Source organism: Phodopus roborovskii, unplaced genomic scaffold, assembly GCF_943737965.1.
Source record: "Phodopus roborovskii unplaced genomic scaffold, PHOROB, whole genome shotgun sequence".
Classification (NCBI taxonomy): domain Eukaryota; kingdom Metazoa; phylum Chordata; class Mammalia; order Rodentia; family Cricetidae; genus Phodopus; species Phodopus roborovskii.
The window spans coordinates 5,902,374-5,921,166 of record NW_026126407.1 but is presented as its reverse complement, the minus strand read 5'-3'; the positions used below and the strand labels follow the sequence as shown (position 1 = coordinate 5,921,166).

The window sequence follows — 18,793 nt, the reverse complement described above, 5'->3', positions numbered from 1 at the left end:
AAAGGATAAAGAGATACAGTAATCAAAAATACTATATCTTGCTTGTAAATATATCTATAAGATTACATATAGAAATAAACTCAAAAGAAGATTATATACAGGACACACAGAAGTTTGAATATAGACCAGATATTATGTAATATTAGAGAATTTCTGTAATTTTCTTAGGTGAGATAATAGCATTTAGAGATGCCATATAGGAAAATATTTTTAGGAAATAGATGTCCAGGGCTAGAGAGATGGCTCAGCAGTTAAAAGCACTGGTTACTCTTCTATAGGACCTGAGTTCATGTCCCAGCATCCACATGGCAGTGAGCAACTGTCTGCAACTCCATTTCCAGAGGATCTGATGCCCTCTTCTGGCTTCCACAAGCACCAGACATACATACACACATACATACATACATACATACATACATACATACATACATACATTTTCCTTTTCCATATATATATATAATATATATATATATGCAAAACATCCATACATATAAAATTAAAATAAGTAAGTAAATAGATGTCCAGGCATTTAAAGGTAAAATACCCAAACATCTCTAATTTCTACTGAGAAAGTTCAGCCAAAAACGTGCATCTGTATATTTTTTCACATAAATAAAACACAGCAAAATGAGAAAAAATTGTTAAACCTAGGTGTGTTTATTATACCAGTCATATGCCTTCTCTATATATGTCAATACATAACACAGAGTGTTTTTAATATTAGTATACAAACTCAGAAAAAGTATAGAAATGTAACATAACATATTAGGTTATTCTAATTAATCATTCACATATTTCTGAAGACTTTTACCTGTTGGCCACCATGAATATCCAAATAAAAGGAAATGGTTACACATTTGTGTATGTACACACATATACACAAACACACACTCACTCATTAATCAGTCAATGACAACAAGAAAAATACCCTTCCTATCACCTAACAAATGCTGGTTAGTAGCTAATTCATGTCAGCTATTTATAAAGGCAGGATAAAAAGTGACCACTAACAATTACAGCAAATGGTACCTTGTTTAATTACTTTTTTCATTTTCCCTAATCAGACAAACTCATCCAAACCCACAAATTTTCTAGGTAAATATACAAAACAAACTGGAATATAGATACAGAAGAAATATACTAAAACAGATTAGAATTAGAAAAGGTATATTCTGGGGCTGGAGAAATGGCTCAGTGTTTAAGAACACTTGCTTCTCTTGCAGAGGGCCTGGATTTGCTTGGCAGCACTCACATGGCCTCCATGGACACTGCACATGTGGTACACTTACATATATCAAGACACTCATAAACATAAGAATGTTGGCAGACTATAACTTCACCATATAAAAGCTACATGTACACAAAGCTCATCTTGGTCTTGGAAGGAATACATTTGTTCTTGAATAGTTACCTGTTTCATGAACTGAATTAGAGATCTTCGATTTTGTTCCCAGTACTTTGGCAGCTCATTCTCAAATGGATATTTTACACAACCTAATTCAATAGTTACTTCAAAGCAATTTGTCTGTAAATAGTTCCAGTCCTGCATACCACCTAAAGACAAGGAGTTAAAACACATCACTCAGAATACATTTTAAATAGTTTAGACTCTACAAGGTGAGACTCACTCCACGTAAAATGCTAAGTAATCTTGTTTCTGCAATAACTGAAAAACAGTAATAACTCAGGGGAGAGCTCTTTGATGCTGTGTTTTCATAAAGAACTCATTGTACTGCAAACAGTCTTCCCATTAGCACATGACAAATCTATAATGGATTGGAGGCAAAAATCTATACACGGGTCAGGCTATAGTGCAATTATGTCTATGCAGAACTCACAGAGTACCAAATGCAAAACAGTTGAAAAGGTTATTGAAATGTCTTAAATATTTGACCATTTTTCAAAAAACAATAGTTCCTTCTCAAAATTGAGAAAGATAATTAGCAAACAACACCATCCAGGGGAACAGAAAACCCAACCTGTAAGGCCTTGATCTTTACCTGGTACATTATACCAATTAGCTCCATTTGTTATCCCATGAGGAAAATACTCATTAAGGATACTCATATCTTTGCAAGGTCTACCTTGAAACATCTGGGAATTTTCCTGAAAAAGAAAAAAGAATGTTTACTAGTATTTGTTTACATCTACAGAAGAAAAAGGAAGGAAGGAAGGAAGGAAGGAAGGAAGGAAGGAAAGAAGGAAAGTGCTGGATGGATACAGATAAAAATTTTTAAAGGTTACCAAAAGAGGTGTATAAGAGGGTGTCAAGTGGGAGAACATGGTCACACGAAGTTTGAGACTTTTCAATGTATAGTATTCTATGTTAGTTGAACTTTGATTGTGTGAGTTTATTTATTTATTTTTTTTAATAAAAATAAAGGCCACTGAGATGACTCGGTGGTAAAAGTACTTGCTGCTCAAGCCTGGAGACCTGAGTTTGACCCTGGAACCCACATTGACTCCAGAGTTGTCCTCTGACCTCTATATAAGCCATAGCATGCAACCCCCTTCTCCTGTCCCACAACATACACTCACAGACAGTAATAAGAAAAAGAAATTAATCAAAATTAAAGCTGGATGTGGCAACAGCTGTCTATACAAGACCAAGCCAGTCAATATTCCAATACAGAGTGGAGAGACTGTCATTTGTTTTCTTATTTTTTATTTCTTTATTGCCATTTCTCTAACTGTTTTTCTTCTTTTAGGATAACACTCCTGGAAATAGTGTGTCTTAGTGTCTTCAGTATACTGCCTGGCATCTGTCATAAAGTACACGTGCAATCATTTATAGTTCATTGGGGGCAAAAATAAATGCTACATGAATCCAAAAGAGAGAAGATGACTTTTGGCTGGAGAAGAAATTTCCTGAAGAAATGAAATGCTGAAAGATGGCCAAAGCTTCATCTCCCCCCCCCACCCCACCCCCCGCAATAAAAAAAAGGTAAACAATGAGCGAAGAGGAAAATGAAAATGTTCCTATCACCTTGAGAATTAGCCATTTAACTTTAAAATGCATAAACAAGCTCCTAATAGAAACTTCCTATGCCCATTAAAGGCAGATGATCCTATTGCACTCATAAAAACCATTATTTTAGACCACTGTACATGTGCTTGCGGAGGGGGGGGGCTTGTTGTATAGCTCTGACTGCCCTGGAACTCTATGTAGACCAGGCTGGCCTCAAACTCATGGAGATTCTGCTGACTCTACCTCCCAAGTGCTGGGATTAAAGGTGTACCCTTTACCCAGCCATACTTAGCTTTCTGGTTTTCTGCTGAAGGCTGGTGCTACCATCTGCTATCCTTCTGACTCTATCCATGTACATCCATGTCTATCTACCCATGAGATTATACTATACAGATATACTGATATACTGTTCTGCTATTAGACCAATATGGATATTTCAAACATTCATAAAAGTTAAAGGACACTTTAAAGAAATATAATAGATTTTTAGCATTCTTCCTCTATCTTCTAAGATCATCTAGTATGAACCACACTCTGGACACCACTGTTCTAGGCAGTAACTGCCAAAATACTGATTCACTCTCAGAGCTTTAAGGAGCCAGTGAAGGTGGTATATGATACATGAATGACTCAAGGAAGTTTTTTCTAATCACTGATATTTTATGAAGACACCAAAACCACTTCAACAGGCAAAGAATAATCTTTTACAAACGATGTGGAGACATTGAATATCCACATGCCTCAAACTAATTAAAAATAGATCATAAGTCTCAATATAGGAGTTAAAACTATAAGGAAAATAGGAACAAATCTTTGTGATATTTGTTCACTAGATATGACACCAAAAGTATAAATGAAAAAAGATTAGTAAACTGTATTCTATCAGTCTTATTACTCCCTCATCTCATTTTTCATAGTTTAATCAATTGAAGATGTTGCTTTCCATTCTCAGCACATTATCTGAGTTTTATTTAATTTCTGTGGGGTGCCAACTTACAACTTTCCTCTGTTGATTGCCTTTTGGAGTAAGAGTTTCCTTGTTTATATACGTGACCATTCAGTTCCTGATTTTTATAATATATAATATATAAAATTATATAATATAATTTTATATAAAATATCCTGTTTTCTAAGGATATTTTCCTCTAATTCATTTTTATATTATGGGGTTCTTTTACCTGATTCCTAGCTTAATGGTAACCTTTTCTGTCAGTCTAGCAAAGTCTGACATTTGAGTGAGTTGTTTTATTTGTTCACCCTGCTGGGAAGTGTGAAGTTATAAGCTTTGGGTTTTTACTGTACTTTTCTGTCTCATACAACCTACACTTTCCCCCTTTTTTCTTGCTCTTAAACAAATCGCCAGAAGGCACCTTTAATTCTTTCCCTTTTCTTTCTCCTCCAGAAGCTATGAATTTCAAGACTCCCCTTTAACCTGCCTGTGCTCTAAAACTGTGTCTATCCCTTTAGAGAATACTGGATCATTTTGTTTGTTTTTCCAGACAGGGTTTCCTCTATGCAGCCCTGGCTATCCTGGAACTCTATCTGTAGACCAGGATGGCCTCAAACTCACAAAGATCCACCTGCCCCTGCCTCCCTAGTCCTGGGATTAAAGACATGTGCCATCACCACCACCTGGCAATACTGGTCCTTTAAATTGTGTGCTTTTTGAAATCTGTTCTCAGTATTTCAGTGCTCTGGTTTGCTCAGGTATTTGTTTAGTATCTTGGCCTCCATCCTTTGGCCTGCACTTCACTGTTCTGTGCCTCCTCACCCCAGCCTCTACAACCTGTCTTCTTCCACAGGGTTAATCAGCTCTTCCTCACTGCCTAGCCCTCCTGATGAGGCAAAGTGGGATAGGTGCATGACAAGTCATCTTGTTACTGTTTTACATTTCTTTATTTGCAGGTATAGAGGAGGTCAGAGAACACCTTGTGGAAGTTAGTTCTCTCTTTCTACCATTTGGGTCTGCCCCAGGAACTGAACTCAGGTCACCAGGTTCCACAGCCAGCAACTTTGCCTGCTGAGCCATCTTGCGGGCCCTGTTGTTTTTAAGTCAGTTACTTGCATTTTCAAGATTTTTCATAGTACTAACAGGTAGAATTTTGGTAATTATAAAAATTGGCTTATACCAAATGAGGACAAATAGTTAAAGGATGACTACGGATGACTACTACACAGCCATCATTGTCTTTGACCACTCAGAAACCTCCCAAGACCATTCATACTGGAGAAATTCAGAAGCATGAAGATGAGATTCTAGGGAGACAATTTGTAGGTGTTTATTAAGTTTTAGTTAAGCCCTTACTTTTACCTAAGTTGCTTACTGGCCAAGAAAAAGGAGGCTGTGAACAAAGACAGAGAACTTTAATGACCATCTTCCTCTTTGACAACAGAAGTAGACATAAGACTCCAGAGAAGGCAGGATGCAGTGGGATTAAGAAAAGGAAGAGAGGACAGGTAGGACACAAGTAAATCATGGCTGCAAAGACTAAATCTGGATGAATTCACACCAGTTTATGCAGTCCTATTTTTGTTCAATGCAAAGTTACCTACTAAGAATAAGTGAAGTCAGATGAAAGGTTTAGGATCACCACATTAGGAAATGAGTTAGGGGTGTCAAGGAGCAAAATGGGAAACACTGCCACCTATGACAGAGGGCTCAGCTGTGCTTAGTGAGGGAAAGCTGACTGTAGCTGACTGCCACAGCTGTGTGGCTATTCTAGGTTATATGTGTAATAATAATGGGATGGAGGAGAAAGTTGGTGGTTGTACTGGTTGTTTTTTGTCAACCCAACATAAACATAGACACATCTGGGAAGAGGAACTCCATTTGAGAACATGCCTCAAGTAAGGGCTTATCTAAATCCTAATAAACCTGCTTTCCCAATATCCAGCCTTCTGTAGTTATCACTGTCTTCATTTGGTTTGTATAGCTGTGATAAAAGCCCTTACTTTTGGTGATTGTGCTGGTTGTTTTTGTTTTTTGTTTGTTTGTTTTGTCAATGCAACATGGACATATCAGGAAAGAGAAACTCCAGTTGAGAACATGCCAAAGTAAGGGCTTACCTAAACCTTAATAAATACCCACAGAGCTATCTCCCTGGAATTTCATCTTCATGCTTCTGAATTTCTCCAGTATGAACAGGCAAGTCTATAGGGCATTTTTGTTGTTAATGATTGAAGTAGGAGGGTCTATACTATGGTGGGTAGTGATGCCACAAGGGTAGGTGGTCCTGGATGCTATAAGAAAGCAGGTTGAGCAAGCCATGAGGAGCAACCCAGTAAGCACCATTTCCCCGTGGCTTCTACTTCAGCTCCAACCTCCAGGTTCTTTCCTTAACTTCCCTCAATGGACTGTGAACCAGGATATGCAAGCCAAACAAGCCATCTCCTCCCTGAGTTGCTTTTGGTCATGGTCTTTATCACAGCTATAGAAACTAAATGAAGATTGTGTTAACTACTGAAGATAGTGTTAACTACTGAAGACTGGATATGGGAAAGTATGTCAAAGGGTGTGCAAGAGCCTTAGAAATACCACTGAAAGATATAGCAATAGGTCTAGGCTAAGGGGAAAAATAAATAAAAATGTTTAATAGTCTAAGGAAATAAAATTAAGGTAAAGAATTGTTGGAGCAGGCACGGTGGTGCACACCTTTACTCCCAGCACTAGGAAGGCAGAGGCAGGCAGATATCTGTGAGTTCAAGGCCAGCCTGGTCTACAAAGTTAAGTTCCAAGACAGCCAAGGCTGTTACATAGAGAAACCCTGTCTCAAAACAAAACAAAGCAAAAAAAGCTAAGTCACAGTGAATGAATGCAGAGTATGATGGGAATATGTGAAAAATATGATCAATTAATTTTGATTTTGATAGATGTATAATATACATTCTTCCTACTGTATGCATGTACCCCCAGATATGTCATACCCAAATAAAAGGTAACAATTCTTTAAGGGAAAATCAACAGCTTCATTCTTTTATTAGTGACTCTGAACATGAATCTCACAAGGTTCATTTGCAGAGAGGGAGTGAGTCTGAAGGTGGAATGATAAAAGGTTGTAATTAGAGAGCACAGAGTTGCAGTAATAACCTTTTTGATCCATAACCAATAAAATTACAGTATCAGTAGACCAAAATTGGAGACTGCAACACCTACTACTCAAGTCCCAACATGGATTTTTCTTATACACACACACACACCAAAAAAATGAAAAACAACAAAAAACCTCTTTTGTGTGTTTAGTGGAAGTGTATATGGTTAAAAATGTCAGTGTAGCCAGGTATTGGTGGCACACACCTTTAATCCCAGCACTCAAGAGACAGAGGCAGGCAGATCTCTGTGAGTTTGAGGCCAGCCTGGTCTACAGAGCTAGTTCCAGAACAGGCTCCAAAGCAATACAGAGAAACCCTGTCTCAAAAAACCAAATAAACCAAAAAAAAAAAAAAAAAAAAAAAAAAAAAAAAAGAACTCAGTGTAATTGATCATACAAGTGTGTATGGAGATTGAAGAGTGTTCTCTCCTATCATTATCAATCTTAACTTTTGAGCTTGGAGCTCATGGATTCATCTAGGCTAGCCAGGGAGCTCCAGGAGTCTTCCTGTCTGGGGTTATATAGATGTGTCTCTGTGACTAGCTTTCTATGTACTGCCAAGGACCTGAACTCAAGTCATCATGCTTGTTACTAACTGAACAGCTTTCCCAATCATTATCTTAATATTTCTAATTGGAAAAGTAATTGTGTTCATTAAGGAAGTTTAGAAAACATAGGACCTTCTGTTTACCCTTTTTTGTGGTAAACTTTACCTTAAAGAGTCACTGGTGAGTTTTTGTTTTGTCTTTTGAGCCAAGATCTCCTAGCCCAAACTGACTTCGAGCTTGCTGTCTACCCAGAGTGTCTTCTAACTCAAGATCCTTCTGCCTCATCATCCACCTCCCAAGGGCTGGGATTCAGGCATGCTCCACTATGGCTAGTTGGCAGTATTTTACACAGGGAGCCAGATAGTCAAACTGCAGGCTTAACAGACCTAAAGGTCTCTGTTACAAGTATTCAACTCCTTTCATCTACTGAGTCTGGTAATTAGACTGACATGTTTTCAAATGTTCAAAGAGAAAACAACCACAGACTATTTGTAAAGTATGGTTGTGGCTATATGGCAATAAAATTTAACTTCTGAAAACAAAATTTAGTTGTAGAAATGTAATTCATCAATTCTTCTGCTTTAGCATACTTTACTGGGCTTATAAAATAAATATGCATCAAATGAAGTATTCTAGTATCATTTATGTTTCAGGTACTAAGTTAAAAACCATAGATGAATAAACACTTGCAAGAAAAGATATGGATAAAATGATTTACTTCATGGCTCACTGTATCACAGTACAATTTCCATGACAAGATTGATTTTTTTTTCCTTTTCTCTTTTTTTTTCTCTTAAATTTTATTTTATTTTGTTGGGAAGGTTGCAAGGGCACAGGGTATATATAAAGGGACAGGAAAATTAATGGGATGGAGATACATGATGTGAGAGACACAAAGAATAAATAAAAAGGAGACAAAAAACAAAAAACCATAGATGAAAGTACATTACTTGAGTTTAAAAGCTAATGGAGAAAGAGATATAAATGATCAAAAGTGAGATGAGAAATAGGAAAAAGAGGAAAGGAAAAAAAAAAAAAAAGCAAAGAGTCATAGCTGTAAGAGTACTTGACCTAAATACATTTTTTAAAGTTTATTATTATTATTATTATCATTATCATTTTGATTTTCTCTCTATTTCTCTCTCTCTCTCTCTCTCTCTCTCTGTGTGTGTGTGTGTGTGTGTGTGTGTGTGTGTGTGTGTGTGTGTCTAGGTTTGGCTATCCTGGAACTTGCTCTGTAGACCAGGCCGGCCTGGAACTCATAGAGATCCACCTGTCTCTGCCTCCCAAGAGCTGGGATTAAAGGTGTGTGCCACCACAGCCTAAATGAATGCTTCATTTTAAGGCGGTTTTTTACTGAATTAACTCTCTAGCATCTGCTGTTCAAACACAAACATACCTTGGAATAAGAAAGTGCTATTTGTTGAAACACAGCATCATCTGGTGATTTACTGTATGTAGCAACTCCTTGTTCATTATCATCAAAAGGATAGTTAACCACCAAAGAACCTATAAGGGAAACAGAAAAATGCACCATTAACTGTTTTAAATGGATCAGTAACACAAAACAAGCTTTTCACAGTACAGTCAGAACTGGATGGTGTTGTATAACTTTGACAAGACATGGAACCAACAAAGAGGCAAGCCTTCTGACACACCTGTGAAGTATTATTTAGACTAGGTTAGTCTTCAAGGATTATCTAGATTATGTTGATTATACCAGGAAGAGCCACTCAAAAGTAGCACTACTCCCTGGGGTCTACTGCCCAGGAAGCTAGCTGAGCTCAAGCACTAACCATGTTCCACTTTGTAAATGAAAGTTTGCCTCAAACTTCTGCCCTGCCAGGATGGACTGTACCCTGGAACTGTGAGCTGCGGTAAATCCTTTCTCCCTTAGGTAGAGTTTGTCAGGGTGCCTTATCACAATAGAAAAAGTAACACAGAAGGAAGATCCATGAAGTTTGTCAAGGCCAATTATCTTAATATAAAGGAAACATAAAGATGAGGGATGTGGCTCCATGACAGAGGGCTTGTCTAGCATGCATAAGGCCTTGGCACCAATCATCAAACCTATTAAAAAGAAAAAGAAAGACAACAACAACAAAAAGTTCCACTACTTTCCCCAGCGAAAATCAAAGTGAGCAAGTGGGAAAGTGGGAAAATGATACCCATGCACAAAATCTAAAGGCTCTCTTAACCAAATAGGTTGTAAAAGAACTTGCAATTAAAAAATATCACATTGTGAATTAACCAGACCCAAAGTCTACCCAGCTCAATGAACATTCCACAGCCATTATGGAGCTATGGAGCTTCACACTGGATTTTAGTGACTGTGTAAAGTACTTTGATGATATTCAAGGTCATAAAAACTGGGTGAACATTGACACTTTTTCATTAATACATTTTAAAGGCTCTGGAATTTTTAAAATAAGAACAGACTCTTAAGGTACAATTAAGTCATCCCTCATTTTGGACATGGAATCTAAAACAGGTTAAGCAACTTATAGATAACAGAGCCAGCCTGATCCACACACACACACACACACACACACACACACACACACACACACACACACACAAAAAAAAAACTCTACAATTTTTTTTTATAGTTTAATTATTCCATTGGAGTTATATCGTTGACTCAAGGTAAAGAAAGTGATGCTTTCATACACAAAAAGGTCTTTGACTGCTCCCATGCTTTACACAGAGGAAAATAGTAACGGTGGGTCTCAGGGAAAGCTTTGAGCTACATGTGTCTTTCCTGCTCTCTTGTGTCCACTCCTTATGCTTTCTACTGCATCAACATGCATGTGTGGAAGTCAGAAGACAATGTCCTGGAGTAGGTTCATACCTTCCACTATGTGGGTTCATGGGATGAATCCTGGCATGTGCCCATGTCTGCTGGGCCATCTCTCTGGCCTGATACTTGTACTCTTATTCACATAATTCTAGCTGGACATTATATTTTATTTTGAGACAAGTTCTCATGCAGACCAGGCTGCCTTGAACTAGCTATGTAGCTGAGGATGACCTTGAATTCCTGATCCTCCAGCTTCCCTTCCCTGAGTGCTAGGATTACAGGTTTATAGGGTGCTACTCTAGGCAGGCACTCTACCAGTTCAGATACATACCTATGATGTTTTTCTTAATACTGACATTTTCTGTTCAACTGACTCATTCCTCATGACTCATATTGACATATAGTCCCAAACACTCAATAAGAATGAAGTCATCATGACGCAGTTATGCAGCTATATGTGTATGTGTGTGTATGTATGTATGTATGTATGTATATATATATATATATATATATATATATATATATGCACAAACGCATGTGTGCAAACTCAAACACACACAGACAGACATACAGACAGACAGAGTGCACAAGTGGAAGATAAGAGAATGTCAAAACCTATATTTAGATAAAAGAGTTTATAAGACTTTAGGAGAGAAAAAGACTGAACATTTAGTGTTTTGTTTTTATGATGACAAAGTGCATGTAACAGTACAACAAACATGAAACACTTGAAGAACTATTAGAGAAAGGGGAGCATGTGATAGAGAAAGAAGAGCAAGAAAATGGAAGGAAGGATGGTAGGAAGGGGAAAGAAGGGAGAGAGAGGGGGAGATGGCTTAGTGGCAGAAAAGCACTTTTGGGCAAATCCACAACCTGAATTAAATCCTCAAATCCAGTGGAAGGAAGGAAGTAACTTCTGAAAGGTGTTCTGACCTCCACACACATGCCATGCCATGCACACATGTATACACACACACATAATACACCATACATAGACAATAATAAATAACACTAAAATTAAAATGAGAAAAGGTGGAAGATGAGGGAAGCTTGGCTTGCTGTTTGCCTGGAATCCCAGCACTAAGGAGGCAGAGGCAGGAGGAGGATCCTTGAAAGGCAAGGCCACTATGGTCTGCACAGTGAGCTCCAGATCTGCCTGGGTCCTTGGTGAGGACCTGCCTAAAACAATAACAACAACAACAAAGGAAAGATAGAAAGGGTGTGTGCAGAGGGCACAGCCAGGAAGGACACTGACCTAAAGAGTAAGGAGGAAAGGCTTTAACTGTTCTGTCACCGAATCAGTAATAGAATACTCAGCTGAAGCTAGCCTAGGAGTATAAGCAGATAGAATTTCAGCAGGATTTTCAAATGTTTTCAACAAGAACTACTTAGGCCATACAGAGCTGCCGTACCTCCATGTAGATTGGCTGACAGCACAAATGGATAGGACTTCATCCAGCTCATCACAGCGATGGTCTCTGGTTGGGTAGGATCTGTGATTGTAACAAACTGATCTGGGAAGTTCCGGTTTAGGTCAAAGTTGTTACTGTTGTTTCTGCCAACTACACCTACTGAGTCTCCTGCAGGATAAAGAATTAAAATTTAAGATATGTTTTACTACATTTTAATGCCACATACAACTTCAGCTATCTTAGAGTGTAAGCACATCAGGCCCATTACTACCAAATCCCACTGTGAGTAAAAAGTATCTTTTTTTTTTTCATTATCTATTTCTAAAAAAAAAAAAAAAAAAAAAAATCTCTTCTAGATCTTTAAAGCAAATAGGTTAAGTCATTACTCTTTAGCATCTGATCTCTGCTTATCCATTGAGAGAGAAAAAAATCCAAATTACACAAAGGATACAAAAGCATTGCTCAATTGTTAATAATAAACACACAGCCATAAGCAACCCCTTGAGTTGTTGGGGCTTCATCATGAAAAATCAGACCAACAAAAAGGAAATTGTGGTGTACTGACATTAAAAGGATCACAAAAAGGTAAAAGTAGAGAACATTGTTGGATATTTAATCCAATAGAGGAAAAAGGTTCAACTCAAGCTTAACTGTGTAGATTCTTAATATGAACAGACCCTAATTGCTGTCATTATAACAATAATAACTACAAGTGAGGAAAAGCCAATTGAGGGCTCCCTATCGGGACCTGGCTCTCCTTTTCAGAAGGGTCAGAGGTGTGTGTGTTTGGGGAGGGGGGGTCTTGATGCTGGCAACAGCAAGGAGCATGAGCACACTAAGATCAACCTGAGCCTGTCTATGTGAGAGCCATGTGTGAGCTCTCCATCTTGTGTCCGCACATCCACTCTGCAGAGCCTATTCCATTCCCAGGGAGCACAGCTAGGTGCAGCTGTGGAGAGTGAAGGCTCACACCCAAACATATGGCTTGGATATCCTTCAAGTTGGTTACTGAGAGACTGTAAAGACAGAACAGCTCTGCAAAGCTGTCCTTTTATAAAAGAAGAAGAAAAAGCTTTTCTACCTGACACCCACTTTGTGCCACCATTGTCTTATATAGAAGAGACTGGGGTCTGACACCTGGGCCAGAGATGATCACAGGTAGTTGTCTCCTAGCAGACTTATCTGCCTGACAAAACAACCCTTGCTGACTGTGAACATTCTCTCCTCAACCTTCCACAGCCCTTGTCACCCCCCACTCAACCAAACCCAAGCCCCTAACTTAGGTTTATATAAACCTCAACTGCTTAGTTTTCCTTTGAAACTTATACCTGTATGAATATCATGTTTCTATATATAAATAAATTTAATTTTCTCTTTTAAGCTATCCACTGTCAGCTCATTCTAGATGAAAATCATCAAACCTTTAAAAGGAAAAAAAATTTTTTTTAAAGTTCCGTATGGAACCATGGGTTGGAAAAGATGGATTCTTACTCTTTTAGGGTTCTGTAGAAGGTGGCCTGTGTAAATCTGTCCTCCCAGCCCATTTAGCATTGCCTCAGGAGAGATGGGCTTGCCCAGGGGAGGCAGGGAAAGAAAAAGCAGTAACTTAGCAGGCATGGAATATGGATGAGTACGGAAGCTGCTGGCTTCAAATTCTATTTGGTTTGATTTTTCCAATGATAAAGTAAGGCTACAAATATAATACTTTAATAAGAACTGTTAAAAATGAAACAATTTATAAAAATCTTCCATTATTTTTAATAAATAATGGTTAATATTGCTTGTCAACTTGACTAGATCAAGACTCCTACCAGATTGGTAAAGCACACTGTGGGGTGTGCCTTCAAGGGTGTTTTACATACATGGAATGGTATGATGGAAAAAGACTAGCCCTGAACATGTGTGCTACTGTCCAATTGGCTGGGGGAACCAGAAAGAACAAAACACATGGAGGAAGCCAGCTAGCACCTGCCAGCTTCGTTCTTCCTGAGAAGCGTACCCACAGCTGCTGCTGCAGTCACCCATGGACCTCAGACTCTAGCTTGAACTTCAAGCCTTTCAACAGGGACTCATATCAGTGACTCCAGGCAGCTGCCAGGGCTTCAGCCTTGGACTGAATCATGAATCATTGGTTACTTGCTTTGAGGCTTCCAGCTTCTTGTTCTTAACAGCCATCAAGTTCTCTGGTTCTCCAACATATATGGTCATTGTTGAACTTCTAATCATACAAGTCAGTCTAACACGAATCCCTTTTTATGGTTACACACACACACACACACACACACACACACACACACACACACACACACACATCTCTATCAGTTCTGTTCTTCTAGAGAACCTTGATGAAGACAAATAATCACTACAGAAATGCAAAACCAAACAAGAACCTCACACGTTGGTTAAGAGCTAGAATACCTGTTAGGACCCTGGGCATGCTCATTAAAAAGCTAGGCACTAAATGTGCATCTTCAACTCCAGCACTAGGGGGCGGAGTTAAACAGATCTCTGGAGATCACTGACCAGCAAGTTGATCTGCATCCAATTTCAGGTTCTCAAAAATAAGGAATATAGCAATTGAATAAGAACCCAACATCATGATACCTCTGCCTTCCACACACATACTCAAATACATATACCACACACACACACACACACACACACACACACTATTTAACATATGCTTCATCACATAACGAAAAGTCTGCCCTGTTGTCTAAGTAAATAAAAGCTAAAGCCACTCACAAATCATAAAGATAAAAAGTTCACTGTCTTCTCTATTCCCAAATGAGTATTCTGTCTAACAATCACCAGATTAGGCTTTAATAATCAGCTCTGCTTTACCTTCCTGGGACTTTTCATACCCATCAGGATTCATGGATGGCATAAGGTGAATTCTAGTGCTGCGAACCAAATCAGTTACTTCAGGGTCTGTTCCAAAGTTCTTGCAAAGGTATTCGATGAGATTTAATAGCAGTTCTCTTCCAACCACTTCGTTTCCATGCATATTTCCAATATACTTAAATTCTGGTTCCCCTGAAAACAAATAATTACATGGAAGACTTTTTTTCCTCTTCAGTTAACATAAAGTTTATTTTTCTCCCTACTATATATACATATAAATCATAAATCAAAATATTAAGTAAACATGTATTAGCCAACATCAAGAAAAATCTACATAAACATATTATAGCTTCCTTACCAGAATATATGTCTGAGCAGGCACATAGTATATATTTGCATATCATATATATATGGAGAGAGAGAGAGATGTCTTTCTAATACACATATATGCATAGCTACATGCCAAACTGAACACAGCTGAATGAAACCAAACTATGAACACACTAATACCATACAAATGTAGATTACCAAATGGGTTTTCTCTTCTGGGAACATTTAGGTCTATGTTCTTTTTTGACTATGTGTTCTTAATTAAAGTTACACACTGTACAGATGACATTTCTGAACAAAGCACAGTGACACAACACTAGTTTTGAGAGGGACCACAGAAACCATGTGTTAGGCCATCCAATTACCTGGTTCATGGACACCTGGGTTATCAGATATTTCCATCACATACAATTCTCTTGACTCCACTGACTTTCCCAGCGAATAAAGATGAGTGATATTAGGATATTCGTTGGCAAATCTTCTCAAGAAGATTTCCATATCAGGGAAATGGTGGTGGTGAAAGTCTTTAGGCTGAATTGGCTGATGGGAGGGTGATGTTCCAGGAGGAATATTAGGGACAGCAACTGTGGCAGGAGTTGCTACAGCCTCAGTTGAATCAGGAAGTACTGAAGTCACAGTTGGTCGAAGGGAAAAATCCATCTCTGTGGCTGGTCCCTCTTTCACCATTATATTATTAATAGTCAATGGCATATACCTTAAAAAATCAGAAATGGAGGTGGCATGGAGTTAAGAAACACAGTGCTTTAGCACTACAAAAACACAATGACCTTCTTTTCATACTCCTAAACTTAATGATCTAACAAAACTCAAAACTAAGACAACTGTATACATTTAGCCAATAGGATGTTATTCCACAGGAGATATTAAGTCTTTAAAGAGTTATTTCTCTCACAAAGCTTTCCAAGTATCTCACACTAGAATTTAAGTTGCTATGATATTCAAAGGGACAGACAAGCTAATTACCCCATTTAACTGCTTCCATGATGTTCAAAGGCAGGTGCTATACATCTTTGCAATGCCGTATCAGACTAGCATTCCCACTTTCCTCCCATTACAAAAGCTCAGAATTAAAGGTTAGCAATAAAATCTCCATGAAGTGCATGTGCAGTAAAGTTTGCACAGGTGAAAAAACACTGTTTTAAAGTATCAAAAAGCTGCAAAGACAGGCCTTCAAATTCTATCTACAGAGCCCTGGACTGCTTCTACTCAGATTCAGTTAGCTAAGGCAGTGCTCCCAACAGCCTGTGAGGCTTTTACAATTGTTCCTCCTCCCATGGTTACAATTATATTTCACACTGTTGGACTATGAGACAAAACACTCCACGATAATACTATCTCATTATTAAAGGCCCAAAAATGTCAGAAAACAAGGAAGAACAGAAGCCACATCTGATGAGTAGCATTTAGACGGTCCTTCTGTCTTGCATCTAAAGAGAGGCTTGCTATTGTAATTAAGAGTATAGTTTAAAACTTTTACCCAGTTGAAACTGCTGTAAGATTGTAAATTCCAGGAATGAGTAATCTATGGAAATCACCAAATCTTCCAGTTGTGATATTATGATTAATACCAGCCACTGAGATGGTTGCATTCTCTAACCCAGCTCCTGTTACTGAATCTTTAACAAATCCTTTAATTCCAATGTGGACCTAGAAGACAAAAATCAAAACTCAGAAGCAATCAGCTTGGTGCTAGAGTTTTTAAACAGTATGACTATTATATTAGTTTCTAATTTTTCTTTTTCTTTTTGGGACAGGATCTCATTATGTAGCTCTGGCTGGCCTGGAACTCTTTATAGAGACCAGGCTGGCCTCAAACTCAGAGAGATCCACCTTCAACTGCCTCTGGAGTGCTGGGATTAAAGGTGTGCACCACCATGTCCAGGAGCCAAACTATTTCTTAAACCCTTGAGGTTGAAACAAAATATAGACCAAATACTAAAGTAAAAATTCTTTTTATTTTAAAGAATTTTTTAAAAATTTTGTGTGTGGGGAGGTGGCCTGCATGTATGTATATGCACTATAGAGGTCAGAAAAAGATGTTGGATCCCTTGGAACTTGAATTAACTCAAATTACAGTTGGTTGTAAGCTATCATGTTGATGCTGGGAACCAAACCTAGGTCCTCTACAAGAACAGCCATTGCTCTTAACCACTGAGCCATCTTGACAACCCCATCACTAAATTCTTAAATTTAAATTGTAAAAATCTCCATAGTCCTGAAGTGCTTTTGAAGTTCTTGCTCTTTGAAGCTAAGGTTCTAATTTTCTCTCCTAACTATGATTTCTGGCATAGTAAACAGTTGCATGAGTTTTTCTGATAATTACATTAAACTGATGTCTACAGTTTATATAATGGTAAAGGGTCTCTAGCAAATATGAAAAAATTACATTGTCAACCTGCTAGCTCAAATTTATAGGGTTTTCTTGGTACCAGGAATTGAAATTGGAGCTTCATTCATGCCAAACACTCCTTCTACTACTGAGCTATACCACAATACAAACTTGGCTAATTATTTCCATTTGTAAAAATGTTTTAAGGGTGACAAAGGAAGCTTCCATGTAGCACGGAGCTAGGGTTGGACATGGGGATGGAAAAGGTGGATCCTGGCATACTCTAATAGATTATAAATTAATAACTTCTAGAGATAATCTACAATCTTAAAACACATAAGATAAAGAATGCCCTATTTAGATTGTTATCCATGTGCATTCAAATTTCTCCCATATTTAATCTATTATTTCTAAATCCCAACCTTCTAGGCAGCAATTTTTACCTTTTCAATCAATGTGATCAAAGACTCACGATTATTCTCCCATTCTTGTCGAAGCTGAGAAGCAGGTGGGTACTTGCAACAAGACAGTTCTAATGTGATCTCAAAACAGTTGGCCCACACATAATTGTAATCTTGCATACCACCTGCAAAGTGAAGGTAAAACAGGTTTGTTTGCAAAAGGAAATGAGTTCCACCCTCCAAAGACTGAAGAAATCACCCAGTTTTTTTCCTTGTATACATTTTTGTTTCCATTAAGTTGTTTGAAATTGAAAGAAGGCTCTTCAATTACATAAACTAAGAAGGAAGGTTTATATACAATGGGAAGGAATTCCTTACTTACACACACACACACACACACACACACACACACACACACCCAAACACATACACGCATATATACACACATGAGGAATACATTTAACTGGTAGGATGAGCATCTATGATTTAATCTATGATTAAATCAGCTAATAACAACAGTTTTAGTTGCTTACAGTGTCAGACCAGCTCTGTTTTGTATATTCACAATATTTCAAGCAGTTGTATAACATAGGTATTATTATCTTTCTCATTTTACATATGTGAGAGATCAGGCACAAAGATATTATCATTTAAAATTCAATGACACGGTGAAGAAAGAGGTCACAATCTCTTAAAGCTATGAAGGACATTCCTGCTAACACATCATTAAGCACCTACTATTCTAGCTGTATTCCCTTTCTCAAGAAGGTGGAAAGAGAAAAATACTCCATCTAGGGTGGTGCAGTTACATAAATTAGGAAAAAAAAATAAAAGAATAAACTCTTTAAAAATGTGCTCACTGGGAGACAGAACTGAAAGAATAATCACCCACCCTCCCCACTTTACACCTACATAAGCCCACACACTCATTCTGCACAAAGCGTTTTACAATATCATTTCTGCTGCTTGATTTTCTCACATCTTGTTTTAAGAGGATGAGTAGAGTGGAGAAGGAGGGAGGCATAACTTCTCTATAAGCTCACCTTGCTTCT

General features: G+C 37.9%; 1 protein-coding gene across 1 annotated transcript in view; it reads right to left on the bottom strand.

Annotated features, from left to right (window-relative positions):
• Cpd (carboxypeptidase D) overlaps positions 1-18,793 on the bottom strand; it is a 65,031-nt gene that overhangs the window by 19,510 nt on the left and 26,728 nt on the right. Inside the window, exons 3-10 of the mRNA XM_051179958.1 lie at positions 17,784-17,926; positions 16,489-16,658; positions 15,356-15,705; positions 14,661-14,852; positions 11,817-11,984; positions 9,004-9,113; positions 2,001-2,106; positions 1,412-1,554 (exon numbers count right to left, since the gene is read on the bottom strand). Coding sequence (XP_051035915.1) covers positions 1,412-1,554; positions 2,001-2,106; positions 9,004-9,113; positions 11,817-11,984; positions 14,661-14,852; positions 15,356-15,705; positions 16,489-16,658; positions 17,784-17,926 — 1,382 coding nt within the window. The remainder of the gene's footprint in view (positions 1-1,411; positions 1,555-2,000; positions 2,107-9,003; positions 9,114-11,816; positions 11,985-14,660; positions 14,853-15,355; positions 15,706-16,488; positions 16,659-17,783; positions 17,927-18,793) is intronic.